We start from the raw sequence: 18,353 nt of genomic DNA on the forward strand, positions 1-18,353 counted from the left end.
CCTGATCGGACGTCATATGACGTGATCAGGATTATGAGCCGCTGCGCGCCCCCGGGGGCGCGCATCGCGGCGATCGTTGTTGCGGGGTGTCAGTCTGACACCCGGCAACTACGATCTCGGTAAAGAGTCTCCGACGGAGACTCTTTACCACGTGATCAGCCGTGTCCAATCACGGCTGATCACAGTGTAAATAGGAAAAGCCGGTGATCGGCTTTTCCTCACTCGCGTCTGTCAGACGCGAGTAGAGGAGAGCCGATCGGCTGCTCCTCTGACAGGGGGGGTCTGTGCTGATCGATTATCAGCACAGCCCCCCCCGAGGATGCCCACACTGGACCACCAGGGACGCCACCAGACCACCAGGGATGCCCAGGACAAGGTATGCCACCCTAGACCACCAGGGATTCCAGTCAGTGCCACAATGGATGCCAATCAGTGCCCATAATGGATGCCAATCAGTGCCCACAATGGGCATCACTGATTGGCATGCATTATTGATTGGCACTGATTGGCATCCATTAGTACAATATATTATAATACAATGCCGCCTATCAGTTCCCATCTGTGCCGCCTATCAGTGCCCATCCATGCCACCTATCAGTGCCCATCCATGCCCACCTGTGCCACCTACCCATGCCCACCTGTGCCGCCTACCCATGCCCACCTGTGCCGCCTACCCATGCCCACCTGTGCCACCTATCCATGCCCATCCATGCCAATCCGTGCCAGCTATCAGTGCCAATTTGTGCCACCTATCAGTGCCCATCCGTGTTGCCCATCAGTGCCACCCATCAGTGCCGCCTATCAGTGCCACATATCGGTGTCCATCAATGCCACCTCATCAGTGCCACTTCATTGGTGCCACCTCATCGGTGCCCATCAGTGCCGCCTTATCATTGCCCATCAGTGTAACCCCATCAGTGCCCATCAGTGAAGGAGAAAACTTACTTATTTGCAAAGTTTTGAAACTGAAACAAAAAAAAAACATTATTTTTTTTCAAAATTTTTTTATTTGTTTAGCAAAAAATAAAAACCGCAGAGGTGATCAAATACCACCAAAAGAAAGCTCTATTTGTGGGAAAAAAATGATAAAAATTTCATTTGGGTACAGTGTAGCATGACCGCGCAATTGTCATTCAAAGTGTGACAGCACTGAAAGCTCAAAATTGGTCTGGGCAGGAAGGTGTTTAAGTGCCCGGTATTGAAGTGGTTAAAAGCCTTTGAAAAACCTGTAACAATATTATGGCTAGATGTTTTTTGTAATGGTAAAAATACACATATTTTTCCTTGATAATGTCCATGGCTCCCCCATAAACGTTATCATTGTATTTTATTTATAAGACTGTTGGCTTTGCAACCCTGTGAAAGAGTCTCCACAATAAACTTTTAATTATGTGTGTACTAATATCAATTACATTAGTGTTTACTATAATATTCATAAAACAGATTAACTATTATTGTGTATGATCGGATTCAACTGATGGCAGAGACTCTTTCTTGTAATACATGGAAGATTAAAATTTCTATTATGATATACAATGAATGTTGCACATTATGAAATACTAGTTTCCGGAAAAAGGGGTATTATTTGAAGCATACATACATTGTAATTGGTAGGTAAACCACAGAAGGCAACTGCCTATTTTTTTTGGAACACAGTGCAGGTTGGTATGCAAAGCATGGTAAAATAATTTGGGTTGGGAACCTCCTAGCTTACTGTTGAGTTGCGGGGGGGGGGGAGGTTGAATGCTGTCACACCCTTCCAAGGAAGTCCTGACTTGGGAAGAAGCATGCCTGAGTCCCCATAATTCCAGGAATGCATAGCACTGTGACAGGGTAGAAAAGGCTTTTCGTCACTTCGGACTTTGTCACAGAGGGGGACAAAGTCCGAAGTTCCGAAACGCGACGGGGCGTGGCTACGCGGCAATTCTAAGCCAGTGACTCCACGTGTATGGAGGAAGCTATGAGATCGCAACACTGAGTCACCTGGCATGTTTCGCATTTTAACAAGGTGATTTTGAATCTTTTATGATGTAAGTGCATTACTTCTAATAAACCGATTACCTTAAAGAGGAAGTAGAGGCCAAATTTTTTTTTTTAAAACACACCCTGTAAGGCAAAGGCATAATGAGCTAGTATGCATAGCATACTAGCTCATTATGAATAACTTACCTGAGAAAGAAGCCCCCGAAGCCGTCCTCCATCTTCTTCTCCACGCTGCCATGTATCCCAGAGTGACTTCCAGGTCTCGCGGCTCCGGCGCTGTAGACAGCGGTGGCTGTCTTCGGGTAAATATCTCCTAAACCGTGTAGGTTTAGGAGATATTTCTTGGACCTACAGGTAAGCCTTAATCTAGGCTTACTTGTAGGTCAAAGTTGGTTGTAAGGGTTTACAACCACTTTAAGGTGTTTTTACACTATTGGAGGCTCTGTCTCAATTTCTATCCTGTCTTTATTAACCACTTGCTTACTGGGCACTTAAACCCCCCTCAGTCCCAGACCAATTTTCAGCTTTCAGCGCTGATGCACTTTGAGTGACAATTGCGCGGCCATACAACACTGTACCCAAATGAATTTTTTATCATTTTTTTCCCACAAATAGAGCTTTCTTTTGGTGGTATTTAGTTACAGCTCGGAGTTTTATTTTTTGCTAAACAAACAAAAAAAGATGCAAAAAAAAAAAAATCATGTTTTAATAGTTTGTTATAAAATTTTGCAAACGGGTCATTTTTCTCCTTCATTGAAGTGCGCTGATTAGGCGGCACTGATAGGCTGCATTGGTGGGCACTGATGGGCTGCATTGGTGGGCACTGATGGGCTGCATTGGTGGGCACTGATAGGCTGCACTGGTGGGCACTGATAGGCATAGTTAAGGCGGCACTAATAGGCACAGATAAGGCGGCACCGATGGGCACTGATGGGCAAAGATGGGCACAGATAAGATGGCACGGATGGGTGGCACGGATAAGTGGCACGGATGGGTGGCACGGATGGGCACTGATAGGTACCACAGATAGATGGGACTGATGGGCACTGATAGGTGGCACTGATAGGTGGCTCTGATAGGTGGCACTGCTGGGCACTGATGGGCGGCACTGCTGGGCACTGATGGGCGGCACTGCTGGGCACTGATGGGCGGCACTGGGGTGCAGCACCTGAGGCAGATTTTGGGTGGCACTGTGGGTGGCACTGCTGGGTGGCACTGTGGGTGGCACTGTGGGCACTGCTGGGTGGCACTGTGGGCACTGCTGGGTGGCACTGTGGGCACTATGGGCACTGCTGGGTGGCACTGACAGGGGGGCACTTACTTTATTTCAGGATGGCACTGCGGGTGGCAGGTGGGCACTGGCAGGGGGCAGGTGTCCTTTTAAATTGCTGGCCGTGATCGGGACTGATGTCCCGAACACGGCCGCCGGCGATCGGCTTTTTTTTTTTCTCCTCGCGCTGTCAGCGCGAGGAGGAATACTAGCCGATTACCGGCTCCGTTTTATCACATGATCAGCTGTCATTGGCTGACAGCTGATCACGTGATAAGGGGTCGGGATCGACCCCTTACACGGATCGGTGATCAGGCGAGTCTCACGGACTCGCCGATCACAGAGCGCGCCCCTCAGGGGGCGCGCAGGCCGCTCGTAACCGGGACTACGTCAATAGACGTAGTCCCGAAAATGTGGGTCCGCGCTATTGCCGTCATTTTGCAATAGCGCGGATCCCAAGTGGTTAATCTGGATGGAGATTGGCATGTGTAACATGTAATAAGGAGATATTTGCCAGACATGAGAGTGAACGGCAACAGCATCTGGTGAGCTTTATTCTTAAAGGAGTGGAATTGGCACTCATCACTTTGGTGAAGGATTTTGGTGGATCAACAAGATTTTATTTCACTATCTTTTCATCACTTTAAGTTAGACTGTATTACCATATTGCTTTGCATATGTTGGAGCATATATATTTTTTAGGATATGCCATATAGACACTTTTCATTATGTATGGGTATTTTATGTTGATCATTTCACAATGCTAATATTTAGGAGATTTGTAGATTAATTAGTGCACTACTGTGGAATTATCTGTCTCTCTTTCTTTTTTTACATTGACATTTGTTTCACCTCATTTGCAATGTTACCTGTTGCCAATTAAACTAATTGCAAAATGTTCTTCCAGCTCTTACATGTTACTACCACTTAGGCTCGGTTCACACAGGGGTGACTTGTCCAGGCGACTTCGCCGCCTGACAAGTAGCGCCCGTTCTGTACTACGGAACCGTTCTAATAGGAGCGACTCGAGTCGCTCCGACTTAGAAAAAAGGTTCCTGTACTACTTTTACGGCGACTTCGGGCGACTTGCATTGACTTCTATACAGAAGTCTTTTTACAAGTCGCCGCTGAGGTCGCGGCGCTGCAAGTCGTGCCGCGTCCTGTGTGAACCGAGCCTTACTTTGCCAACTTTTCTTTGCTCTGTCAACTTATTTGTTACCATCAATTTCAAAATTACCTTCTCTTTTTTCTTTAAAACGGTCCATTTTCTCAATTTAAACATTTGATATAAGTAGTAAATTTATCACAAACAGAAGATAAATAGTAGCGCTAAAAATGTAAACTATTTAACACCCAGTGATGACAGAGTGCCAATGGTCATAAAGAGTCCAAATGTGAATACATCCACAGAAAGTAGCATGTAAGTCAGTCCATGAAACATAGATCCAGATAATGTCCCATCCAAACCATGTGCGGCGCGTGTCACCAGCCACCACTCCCTGATAAGATCAGGGCCAGTGCTAACACTAGGCAAACTAGGCAGCTAGCTGGGGGTGCACTGCTGCCTAGGGCACCTGGCTGCTGGTGTTCCTACTCTCTCTCTGCAGCAAGCAACTAAGTCTCAGCAACTAAGACTTATAATGCCTCCTCCCAGTTGGTCTCAGCCCATGGCGTTGTCACCTACACTCACAGCTTATCTGTAAGTTACCTATGGGTGATCTATGGATATCACTCTAATTATTTATTCCAATCTCCCTTCCACTCCCCCCCCCCCCCCCCTTTATTTGGCCAGTTACATCAATTCATTTTGCATCATGTTTATAGATTGTTGCATCTGCTCCTGAAGTTTGGAGGTTACCCATGAAATGCATCGAGCTATATAGATGCCTTCATTATGTTTTTAATCCAAAAGTGATATCAAACAATATGCACATTATCATGTTGGTTTTATTGGCCTATACCAAGTTATCATGGACCTGTTACATTATGTGAACATAGATTTCAGAGTCTGGAGGCTTCCTTTGTATTATGTTGTTAATATTATGTACTTTCATGTTACCATGTTACTGTTATCTTCTTACTATGTGATTCATATGTAATTAAATCATATAATCATGCAATTAGTTCATGTTATGTTACTATGTACATGCCATAACACTGCGATTAGGCTATCTATCATTGTATACCCACCAGTCACTCTGTGTTCATGTTGTCCAATTCGGTCAAATTAATAGGGATGGAGGCACTTGACGCCTCATGTCTTGGCCTCTTACAAAGTCCCAACCCCCCTTTTTCTCTAATTAAATCTAAGCATCGGCAGGCAGCTTCCGCTCTGGTCGCATGGTGGAGGACTGTGTCTGTGCCCTGACTCCCACATGAATGGAAGAAAGCAAACATCCCCTGCTGCGCCTTTGCACGCCTATGATCAGGAATAGTGACCTGTAATTGCTGTCTGTGACGTGACCACAGCCAGCCTCTCTGCCCATATATGATTCCTAATCCTGTGTCCCCTGGCCCCGTCCCCCTGTTGTAGAGGCTGCTCCCCCTCCTGGCCTGTCCTGAACAACTCCAGCAGCGTCACGCAATTGCTATAGTGCCTGGCGGCGGCGCTTCGGGCTTGGTGACAAGTGGAGCCTGCCTGGAGGAGGCACCCAGTGTTTAAAATTGTTCCTTGCAAGCGCTTGGCAGGGTTACGTCGTTGGATGGATGCAGAGCAGTCTGCAGAGCCCCAGACCTGCTGAATGAAATACTGTCACTGTCTGAGATTACATTATTGCAAATTCGCATGTAAATGTATTTGGTGTATAAAGACTGATCTGTCCATGCACCAAGGGGTCGGTAGGCTGCATTGATGGGGGGCTGATGAGGCTGCATTGATGGGCGCTGGTAGGCTGCATTGATGGGCGCTGGTAGGCTGCATTGATGGGCGCTGGTAGGCTGCATTGATGGGCGCAGGTAGGCTGCATTGATGGGCGCCGGTAGGCTGCATTGATGGGCGCCGGTAGGCTGCATTGATGGGAGCTGGTAGGCTGCATTGATGGGCGCTGGTAGGCTGCATTGATGGGCGCTGGTAGGCTGCATTGATGGGGGGCTGATGAGGCTGCATTGATGGGTGCTGGTGAAGCTACATTTGATGTGCGCTTCAATAAAAATAGGCAGCTCACGTGTATAAAAGACATAAGGAGGAGGCTCCAATAGTGCAAAATTGTCTGATAAATTTATTACAATTTAAATAAAAACAGCCCACAGGTATTGCACTCACATGTAGTCAAGCTAAAGTAAGCATATGGCAGAGAACTAGAGAAGCAAGCATAACATGACCACTGCGGGCCCAGGGCATAACCTCCGTATCTCACCCAATCAAGGATGTTGTCCTAGCGAGATGTCACTTTCCTGCTAATGTGTGAGATCACTTCCCTTTGCTGTACAGCCGTGTTCCTACACGTTTTATCATTATGACTACGTCTTGGGATTGGTTTATGGGACAGCAACCATCCCAGTATACACCCTCATATGCAAATGATGTGTCGTCACGCCAGCATTACCACAATGTCCCCGCGCCCATGATATGCAAAGCCTGCACTTTACAGACATCACCACAGAGTATAAATGACATAATGGTATCAAAGATGCAGATTGAAAAAGAGAAAGATCAAGACAAGGGGGGTATTATAGGGGATTACCCACATAGATCAAAACTATAATGTAATGACCTATTTTCCATCTGAAATCCCTACATCATCATACATTACAAAAAATACAATAATAAGCTGGGAACTATCATACAAATACAGATACAGTGGAACCTTGGTTAATGAGTAACGCAGCTAACGAGCGTTTTGAAAGACGAGCAACTTTTTTTTTTTAAATCCTGACTCAGCTTGCTAGTGTTGTCTCACAAAACAAGCAGAATTCAAGCTAATGTGGTGTGCAGTACCATATTTGGCCAGAGGTGCGGTGACACTCAGAACGGTTCGGAAATTCTCGGAACCACTCCGCGACATACTCCGTTCCCAAGTGTTTCTGAGCTTTTTCGAGTTCAACCTAGCTGTGCCCAAGTATTTCTGAGGCTCTGCGGCACCAACCCCCCCCCCCCCCCCCCACTTCTTCTTGCCACATGCGGTATTGCATGTAATAAAAGTCTATGTGGAACAAATTATCTTCGCTTCCATTGACTTCTATGGGGAAACTCGCTTTGATATGCGAGTGCTTTGGATTACAAGCATTCTCCTGGAACAGATTATGCACATAATCCAGGGTTCCACTGTAATAATAAACATCAATAAAAATGTGTGTGTGTGTGTGTGTGTGTGTGTGTGTGTGTGTGTATATGTATATGTATATGTATATATATATATACAGTACAGACCAAAAGTTTGGACACACCTTCTCTTTCAAAGAGTTTTCTTTATTTTCATGACTATGGAAATTGTAGATTCACACTGAAGGCCTCAAAACTATGAATTCACACATGTGGAATTATATACTGAACAAAAAAGTGTGAAAGAACTGAAAATATGTCTTATTTTCTAGGTTCTTCAAAGTAGCCACCTTTTGCTTTGATTACTGCTCCGCACACTCTTGGCATTCTGTTGATGAGCTTCACATGAAATGGTTTTCACTTCACAGGTGTGGCCTGTCAGGTTTAATAAGTGGGATTTCAAGCCTTATAAATGGGGTTGGGACCATCAGTTGTGTTGTGCAGGAGGTGGATACAGTACACAGCTGATGAATAGACTGTTAGAATTTGTATTATGGCAAGAAAAAAGCAGCTAAGTAAAGAAAAACGAGTGGCCATCATTACTTTAAGAAATGAAGGTCAGTCAGTCCGAACAATTGGGAAAACTTTGAAAGTGTCCCCAAGTGCAGTGGCAAAAACCATCAAGCACTACAAAGAAACTGGCTCACATGAGGAGCGCCCCAGGAAAGGAAGACCAAGAGTCCCCTCTGCTGCGGACGATAAGTTCATCCGAGTCACCAGCCTCAGAAATCGCAGGTTAACAGCAGCTCAGATTAGAGAACAGGTCACACAGAGTTCTAGCAGCAGACACATCTCTAGAACAACTGTTAAGAGGAGACTGTGTGATTCAGGCCTTCATGGTAAAATAGCTGCTAGGAAACCACTGTTGAGGACAGGCAACAAACAGAAGAGACTTGTTTGGGCTAAAGAACACAAGGAATGGACATTAGACCAGTGGAAATCTGTGCTTTGGTCTGATGAGTTCAAGTTTGAGATCTTTGGTTCCAACCACAGTGTCTTTTTGCGACGCAGAAGAGGTGAACGGATGGACTCTACATGCCTGGTTCCCACCTTGAAGCATGGAGGAGGAGGTGTGATGGTGTGGGGGTGCTTTGCTGGTGACACTGTTGGGGATTTATTCAAAATTGAAGGCATACTGAACCAGCATGGCTACCACAGCATCTTGCAGCGGCATGCTATTCCATCCGGTTTGCGTTTAGTTGGACCATCATTTATTTTTCAACAGGACAATGACCTCAAACACACCTCCAGGCTGTGCAAGGGCTATTTGACCAAAAAAGGAGAGTGATGGGGTGCTGCGCCAGATGACCTGGCCTCCACAGTCACCGGACCTGAACCCAATCGAGATGGTTTGGGGTGAGCTGAATCGCAGAGTGAAGGCAAAAGGGCCAACAAGTGCTAAGCATCTCTGGGAACTCCTTCAAGACTGTTGGAAAGCCATTTCAGGTGACTACCTCTTGAAGCTCATCAACAGAATGCCAAGAGTGTGCGGAGCAGTAATCAAAGCAAAAGGTGGCTACTTTGAAGACCCTAGAATAGAAGCCATATTTTCAGTTGTTTCACACTTTTTGTTCAGTATATAATTCCACATGTGTTAATTCATAGTTTTGATGCCTTCAGTGTGAATCTACACTTTCCATAGTCATGAAAATAAAGAAAACTCTTTAAATGAGAAGGTGTGTCCAAAATTTTGGTCTGTACTGTGTGTGTGTGTATATGTATATATATATATATATATATATATATATATATATACAGTATCTCACAAAAGTGAGTGCACCCCTCACATTTTTGTAAATATTTTATTCTATCTTTTCATGTGACAACACTGAACACATGACACTGCTACAATGTAAAGTAGTGAGTGTACAGCTTGTATAACAGTGCCAATTTGCTGTCCCCTTAAAATAACTCAACACACAGCCATAATGTCTAAAGTGCTGGCAACAAAAGTGAGTACACCCCTAAGTGAAAATGTCCAAATTGGGCCCAATTAGCCATTTTCCCCTCACCTTTGTCATGTGACTCGTTAGTGTTACAAGGTCTCAGGTGTGAATGGGGAGCAGGTGTGTTTAATTGGTGTTATCCCTCACACTCACTTATACTAGTCACTGGAAGTTCAACATGGCACCTCATGGCAAAGAACTCTCCGAGGATCTGAAAAAAATTATTTTTGCTCTACATAAATATGGCCTAGGCTATAAGAAGATTGCCAAGACCCTGAAACTAAGCTGCAGCACGGTGGCCAGGACCATACAGCGGTTTAACTGGACAGGTTCCACGCAGAACAGGCCTCGCCATGGTCGACCAAAGAAGTTAAGTGCACATTCTGTGCGTCAAATCCAGAGATTGTCTTTGGGAAATAGAGGTATGAGTGCTGCCAGCATTGCTGCAGAGGTTGAAGGGATGGGAGGTCAGCTTGTCAGTGCTCAGACCATATGCCACACTCTGCATTAAATTGGTCTGCATGGCTGTCGTCCCAGAGGAAAGCCTCTTCTAAAGAAAGCCTGCAGTTTGCTGAAGACAAGCAGACTAAGGACACGGATTACTAGAACCATGTCCTGTGGTCTGATGAGACCAAGATAAACTTATTTTGGTTCAGATGGTGTACAGCGTGTGTGGTGGCAACCAGGTGAGGAGTACAAAGACAAGTGTGTCTTGCCTACAGTCAAGCTTGGTGGTGAGTGTCATGGTCTGGGGCTGCATGAGTGTTGCCGGCACTGGGGAACTACAGTTCATTGAGGGAACCATGAATACCAACATGTACTGTGACATACTGAAGCAGAGTATGATCACCTCCCTTCGGAGACTGGGCAGCAGGGCAGTATTCCAACATAATAACGACCCCAAACACACCTCCAAGATGACCACTGCCTTGCTAAAGAAGCTGAGGTTAAAGGTGTTGGACTGGCCAAGCATGTCTCCAGACCTAAACCCTATTGGGCATCTGTGGGGCATCCTCAAACAGAAGGGGTGTACTCACTTTTGTTGCCAGCGGTTTAGACATTAATGGCTGTGTGTTGAGTTATTTTGAGGGGACAGCACATTTACACTGTTATACAAGCTGTACACTCACTACATTACATTGTAGCAAAGTGTAATAAAATATTTACACAAACGTGAGTGGTGCACTTCAAAAAGATCCACTTGGTTTCTCTTTGTAACAAATCCCTTACTCTATTAGAACCTCTATTTGCTGGATATACGCAGTCTATCCCACAAAACTATAATGGTGTGGGGTCCCTGTTGTGTTTTTCCCTAAAATAAAGAAAAACACTATGTTTCCTAAAATCATTTTTAATGTTATTCAAATGTTCTGCTATTCATACCCTGAGGAGTCTTTTTGTCTTCCCCACATAGTACAAACTACATGGGGACCATAACAGGTACACAACCTGGGACGTGTTAAATGTCATGAACTCATCAATATTAAAGCAGAACTCCGGGAAAACCTTTTTTTCCATGTCCTTGTTGCTGATCTCCTACCTTCACCAAGTTTGTCACCCATGTTCTTCTGAGCTCTGTAGTTCCTCTGAAATAGGCTGCTGAAATTGCTGAAAAACGTTATTGCCTGGTGACTTCCTGCTTGTAAGACCGCTGGCTGCTATCCCTCCAGTAATCTCAGCCAGTGGTCTGACACGCCCTTGTAGTTCTAGCAGGGAGGAAGCACACATTGTAGTGGGCGAAGGGGGTCTCACAGCACCCGGTCTGTGCCACCCATGGAAAAGGTGCCCTCCTTCTCATCGCTCCTCCTCCTCTGCTCCTGCCAGTAATCTGCCCCCACTCCACCTAAACTCTGTCCCCGCCGAATCCCCCCCCCCCTCACCGCCTCCCGCCTGCCTGCTATCTCTGTGTAGAGCGGGGATTATTATCAGAAATCACTTGTATGACACAGCGGGGATCTCTGACTGTGTCAGGTATTGTATGAGAACACAGATTGCTGATGTCCCACCAGTATTATGATTGATAGCGCACTGTTCCTAGACCAGCAAGAGGCGGGACATCAGCGATTGGTGTTCTCCTATACAATACCTGACACAGCCAGAGATCCCCGCTGTGTCATACAAGTGATTTCTGATAATAATCCCTGCTCTACACTGGTGGTCCCTGACACGGTGGTTCCTGACATGTAGCACTGGTGGTCCCTGACATGTGGCACTGGTGGTCCCTGACATGCGGTACTGGTGGTCCCTGACATGCCGCACTGGTGGCCCCTGACATGCCGCAATGGTGGTCCCTGATATGTGGCACTGGTGGTCCCTGACATGGTGGTTCCTGACATGCAGCACTGGTGGTCCCTGACATGCAGCACTGGTGGTCCCTAACATGGTGGTCCCTGATATGCGGTACTGGTGGTCCCTGAATTTTGGCACTGGTGGTCCCTGACATGCCACACTGGCGGTCCCTGATAAGCTGCAGTGGTGGGCACTGACACGTTGCACTGGTTTGCATTTACAAGGCTATAACTTATCATACCATGAGTTATGTATGGCTTGCTGACTGCAGGATGAGGGGTGTGATTTATGTTGAAGTGGGCAAGTTCACGTTTAAAAAAAAAATGTAATCTTTTTATTTTTGGTAACAAACACACAGACAATACAAACGTACAATAGCAAGGAGTCACAAAGAAGCATTACAGTATCAAGAGCTGGGCTTAACTTCAATGTAAAAATGCATATAAAAGCAAAGGAGAAGGCCTTCAAAAAATACAAGGATGAGGAATCATCATCAGCATTCAGACTTTACAAAGAATGTAAGGGTGCAATTAGGGCAGCTAAGATTGAACACGAAAGACACATAGCAGAGGAGAGCAAAAAAAATCCCAAGAAATTCTTTAAGTATATAAACAGTAAAAAAGGGAGGACAGACCATATCGGCCCCATTAAGAATGAGGAAAGAAATCGGGTTACAAAGGATGGGCAGATGGCGAAGGTATTGAATTTATTCTTCTCCTCAGTCTTCACAAAGGAATCAGGGGGGCTTCAGTAACCAAAACTGCAGTGTTTATCCTTACGATACATCAAAGGAAGCACCCTAATGGCTAACAGAGGATAGAAATAGAGATAGACTTAGAAAACATAACATTAATAAGTCACCGGGACCAGATGGCTTGCACCCGAAGGTCCTTAGGGAACTTAGTCTAGTAATTGCCAGACCATTGTTCCTAATTTTTACTCACAGTCTACTAACAGGAATGGTACCAGCTGATTGGAGAAAAGCCAATGTAGCACCAATATTTAAAAAAGAGCCAAAATACATCCCTGGGAATTACAGACATCAATAGTACGTGAGCTCCTGGATAAGGGACTATATCCAAATTTTTTGTAATGAAAACGGTATCATTAGCAGTAATCAGCATGGATTCTTGAAGAATTATTCTTGCCAAATCAATCTATTCACCTTCTAGGTGAGCTGCCATCTAGATAAAGGAAGGCCCATAGACGTGGTGTATCTGAATTTTGCGAAAGCATTTGACACAGTTCCCCATAAATGTTAAAAAAAATATATATAATGTTGCGCTAGATATATATGAGTGCTGTGAAGCGATCAAAATTGGAATGATTATAATGAAGAGTGGATACACATGAATCCTATAAAGAGTCCATGTTGAATATCAAGTGCTAAAGTAAAACAAAAAGATGAACCCGTGTATATAATTATTCAAAAAGTGATAGACAAATATACAAAACGTGTAAAAGTCCCCAAAAAATAGTGTTCAATCTCTTTCTCTGGGTTAAATCAAAGTGATGCTCCTAAGTCTTGAACCGTTATAAGTAAATATGGACCCTTACCGCAGCCGATGGACTCCCAAACAATCGGAGTCAGTAATGCCGGCAGATATAACCCTCTGCAGGGATAAGCGTATCTCTCCCGGGTGCGCTCTCCACCAAGGTCCCTCAAGCCGACAGAGCGTCCTCGTGTGCGGGCAGCACGGGAAATCCTGAATAGAGCCGATGTTGGTGGCCGCGAGTGTGTGTGCTCCGTGGCAGCCTGGATATCACCATTGGCAGGTAGTAACACCGCTCAATATCTGGTTCAGGGAAAGACAGGGGATATGGAGGAACGATCTGGGAGTTGTTTTTGGCTCACCAAACCAGTAAATGCAAAGATGGTTGAGGATTATATTCAGGATGCCCGGATATTAGTATGCAGTAGGGCAGCCACTTCACCTGGGATCATGAAGACAGCAAGGATCACTGTTGTAGTGGAGGCTACTACAATATTCTCTTCTGTAGGAATCGGTCAGGTATGGATAATGCATGCCTGCATAGGTCCATGCTGGACCAAGGTAACTATGCAAACACAAACATACATGGATTACAGCTTTAAATTATCACTGCGCTTATGTCCAAATGTTTTCTATAACATTAAAGTGGTTGTAAACCCTTACGACCAACTTTGACCTAGATTAAGGCTTACCTGTAGGTCCAAGAAATATCTCCTAAACCTACACAGTTTAGGAGATATTTGCCAAATGACAGGCACCGCTGTCTACGGCGCATGCGCCGCAGACAGCGGCACGCAGGCCCACTGAGCGCGCCGCGGTCAATGGCAATATGCCACGAGTGGCGGCTCCCGTGCACAGCCGCAGGAGTGATGTCATTGCAGCTTCGCCGAATGACAGTGGCGGAGCAGCAAGACCCACCGAGAAGATGGATGCGTCGAACTACAGGGGACAGCGGTGACTTCGTTGGCTCCTGTGTCAGGTAAGTGACACATAATGGACTACTATGCAGTGCATAGTAGTCCATTATGCTTTACCTTTTAGCACTGAATAATGTGTTGTAATGTAATGTATGGGATAGCACTCCCACTCGCAATGCAAACAAGAATATATATTTATTTATTATAGGTACTTCTACAGTGCTGTCAATTTTATGCAGCGCTACACACACCCCGAGTTACAAACATCCGACTTACATACGACTCATACTTACAAATGGAGGGAGACAACAGGAAGTCAGAGAAAATCTACTCCTAGGAATGATAAATTTACTCCTGTAAGAGTTATTATGGGAAAAAGGTGTCCCCACTAAAGATTTATCACCAATCTTTATTTCCACATCTACCCAAAATTTCACAATTCAATTGTCGCAGGGACAGAGACTGAGGTGAAATCTTCGGCACAGACAGCAAAACAAATTTTATAGGGGTGTTAACCCTTACCTATGGTATCCAAGAAACCTAAAAATTATTTTTTGGACTGAAGTTGCACTTAAAAAAAATGTACCTGTTCCAAGGTACATACAAATTTATCTTAACCACTTCAGCCCTGGAAGGATTTACCCTCTTAATGACCAGGCCATTTTTTGCAATACAGCACTGCGTCGCTTTAACTGACAATTGCGCGGTTGTGCGACGCTGTACCCAAACGAAATTGATGTCCTTTTTTTTCCCACAAATAGAGATTTCTTTTGGTGGCATTTGGTACATCTCTGTTTGTTTTTATTGTTTGTGCTATAAACAAAAAAGACAGACAATTTTGAAAAAAAAAAATTAATTTCTTTTTACTTTCTGCTATAATACATATTGAAAAAAAAAAAAATATATATATATATAAAACAAATTTATTCATCAGTTTAGGCCAACATGTATACTGCTACATATTTTTTGGTTAAAAATAAATAAATAAATAAATTGCAATAAGTGTATATTGGTTTGCTCAAAAGTTATAGTGTCTACAAAATAGGGGATAGATTTAGGAACTCTTAATTTTTTTTTTTTATTGTTTTTACTAGTAATGATGGCAATGTACGATTTTTAGCAGGACTGTGACATTGTGGCAGAAAAATCTGACCCCAAGTTACACTTTCTAGGCACCAGTGACACTATTACAGTGATCAGTGCTAAAAAATAAATAAAAAAAATGCACTGATCAATGTATAAATGATGCTGTCAGGGAAGGGGTTAACTGTGTTCCCTGGGTATGTTCTAACTGTGTGGGGGATGGGTTTGCTGGGACAACACAGAGATAGCTGTTCCTGATCACTAGGAACAGCATATCTCCAAGTTGTTCTGTCAGAATGGGAATCCGTTTTGTTTACATGGGCAGATCCCCATTCTGCCTCTCTGCACATTGACATTGAGTCCGCAGGAGTGCGCCCACAATATCACATGCATGGACCGATGTACAGGTACGTCAGTTTGTGCAGCTGAGCCGCCTTGCCGCAGTATATATGCAGAAGGTGGTGGGCAAGTGGTTAAGAAAAAAATCTGTAGCCTATCTTGTGTATATATATATATATATTTTGTACTTTTACATGAGTCATTGCCCTCGAGTGTGTGTATGTGTATATATATATATATATATATATATATATATATATATATACACACACACACACACACACCCCATCAGCCCTAACATTATGACAACTGATAGGGGAGAATATCTCATTACAATTGCATCTGAAAATTAGTGGGCTATATTGGGCAGCAAGTGAACATGTTGTCCATGAAGTTGATGTGGTGAAAGCATGAAAAAAAAAAAAAAAAAAAAAAAAAAAAATAGGGGCAGTGAAGCCCATGCTGACCCATGTCCACAGCCAAAAGCTTCTACAATTGTCACATGCACATTAGAACTGGACTACGGAGCAATGGAAGAGGGTTTCCTAGGCTGATTAATCACGTTTTCTTTTACACCATGTGGACAGCCAGGTGCGTGTGCATCACTTACCTGGGGAAGAAATGGCATCAGAATCCAGTATAAGAAGGCAAGTTGGCAGAGGCAGTGTGATGCTTTGGACAATGTTCTGCTGGGAAACCTTGGGTTCTGCCATTCATGTGGATGTTATTTGGAGTCCATGCCTCAATGGGTCAGGGCTGTTTTAGCAAAAGGGGGTCATACTCAATATTAGGTGGGTGGTCATGTTATGGCTGATCAATGTATGTAAATATATATATATATATATATATATATTTTATTTTTTTTAAAGCACTGGACTCGCTGATGGGCTCAATGACCATTATTCACACTTAGCCCAAATATGTTGATTTGTATTGTCACTCACCCTATTTAGACCAATTGCAAATATAGAGGGGGGATTTACTAAAGCTGGAGCACTTCTAATCGGGATGCAGCTGTGCATGGTAGCCAATCAGTTTCTAGCCTCAGCTTGTTCAATTACGCTGACAAAAAAATCTGGAGGCCTATTTCTTTCTATGCAGAGCTGCACCACATTTTGCAGTTTAGTTTTAGTAAATAACTCCCATAGTATTAGCCTCATTCTCACGAGGCGGATCTGCTTCCACGGAGTCCACCAGCTCAGCAAGAGATCTCTCCGTTGATCTCCTCTGAGCCGGCGGATGACAGGCCCCTCTGCTCACTGAGAAGGGAGGGGCTTGTCGAGCACCGCTGATTTCTATGGAGAGAACGGATGAAAACGGACAGTGTGTCCGTTTTCATCAGATCTCACCCGATACTGACAGATCCAAACGAAGGGCCATCCACCTGCTTTTAGCAGATCGGACCGGGTCAGATGTCAGCGGACATGTCACCGCTGACATCCATCGCTCCAGAGACTAGCTTGGAGCGCCAGTTCAGATCCACCGTCAAAACTGACAGGCAGACCTGAAAGCTCAGACAGTGTGAAAGGGGTCTTAGTGTAACGTTGCTACAAAAAAACTCCAGGGAGACACCACTGTAATTCCCTATATAGCTAGAACCATTGCATGCCAGACTTTGAGCATTTGAGATTCAATGGGTTCTTTAAACACAAACTCAGTCTTTGAGCGGTACAGTGGACAGACATCAGTAAGCAGCTGATATATAGTAAGCACCTTCTCCCATAGACAAATGTGTTTTGGTAAGCGTGTTGTAAATATGTCTGAAGTCTCATGAAAGTTCTGACATGCTGGAAATGCCATGATCTTTTTTTTTTTTTTTTCCTTCCCTCCCAGGTGAAAGTAGCAGATCCTGAAGGAGTTCTACAAATGGCCAGATCATTGCTTGAAAAACAAGAGTAAAGCCAAAAGCTTTGGATCTGTGGAAACCTACAGCTTTAAGAAGCCAAAAAAAAAAAAACATTTTTATACATGTGTATATATTTTGTGAGCTGGCATCAGTGAGTCCTGCTTCCAGAGAGAAAAGAAAACATTTGACCTTCTCCCTCGCTGTTCCGAAGGGGTTGAGCACCAATCTCCTATGTAGATACACTGCTTGGCTAACCCATGTGCAAGCAATGTTTATATGCTGCATCTCTGGCTTTCTGTGAACCATTTATACTAATTTCCACAAATCAAGACTTCATAATGCGCATTAACAGGTACACAGAAAAAGCTGTGTTTAGTCCTTGTGTATATTTAAGAGTCTAGACATCATTATGTCCCGTGGACCAGCAGTGTGCATGCATTCACTTTACATCATGGGGACTTATGGAAGCAGTGCACAGAAAGCCAGAGGCACGCTCTGTAAACACTGCTAGGGTTAATAAGGAAGGTTTTGGAGGGGGGTTAAAACAACTTTGCTCCATGGCCAAAAAAGGATACTTTTATATGTACCCTAGTACCAATTTATGAATAAAGACTAAAGCGTTTGAAGCCTTTATTATTACATGAGCTGCTGTCAGTGCTCCAGCTATACAGAGGAGAATCCAGCTGTCAAAGCCCAGCCCCAAAAATTACAAGTTCCGCACTTCTGATGTAATCTGCAGGGCTCCACTGTCACTTGAAGCCTAGTACACTCAGGCCAAATGTCAGGCGTCATCAGCCAGTTTAATAAAAACCCGGCCCATGTGTAAGGCAGATGGCCCAACAGGAGCTTTTGGCCAGCTTCTGTCAGACTAGCATGGTGGAAAACCTGCGGCGGACCAGCTCCTGAGCCAGTAGTGCTGATAGGAG

General features: G+C 44.4%; 1 protein-coding gene across 3 annotated transcripts in view; it reads left to right on the forward strand.

Annotated features, from left to right (window-relative positions):
* MORN3 (MORN repeat containing 3) overlaps nt 1-18,049 on the forward strand; it is a 57,591-nt gene extending 39,542 nt beyond the window's left edge. For all 3 annotated transcript variants that reach the window (XM_077461971.1, XM_077461972.1, XM_077461973.1), the window contains exon 6: nt 17,415-18,049. In XM_077461971.1, the coding sequence (XP_077318097.1) occupies nt 17,415-17,480 (66 nt within the window). In that variant the 3' untranslated portion in view covers nt 17,481-18,049. The remainder of the gene's footprint in view (nt 1-17,414) is intronic.
* Nucleotides 18,050-18,353: the final 304 nt, after the last annotated feature.

The sequence above is a fragment of the Lithobates pipiens genome, unplaced genomic scaffold (genome assembly GCF_037356315.1).
Source record: "Lithobates pipiens isolate NorthernLeopardFrog02 unplaced genomic scaffold, aLitPip1_a1.2 Scaffold_3, whole genome shotgun sequence".
Lineage (NCBI taxonomy): Eukaryota > Metazoa > Chordata > Amphibia > Anura > Ranidae > Lithobates > Lithobates pipiens.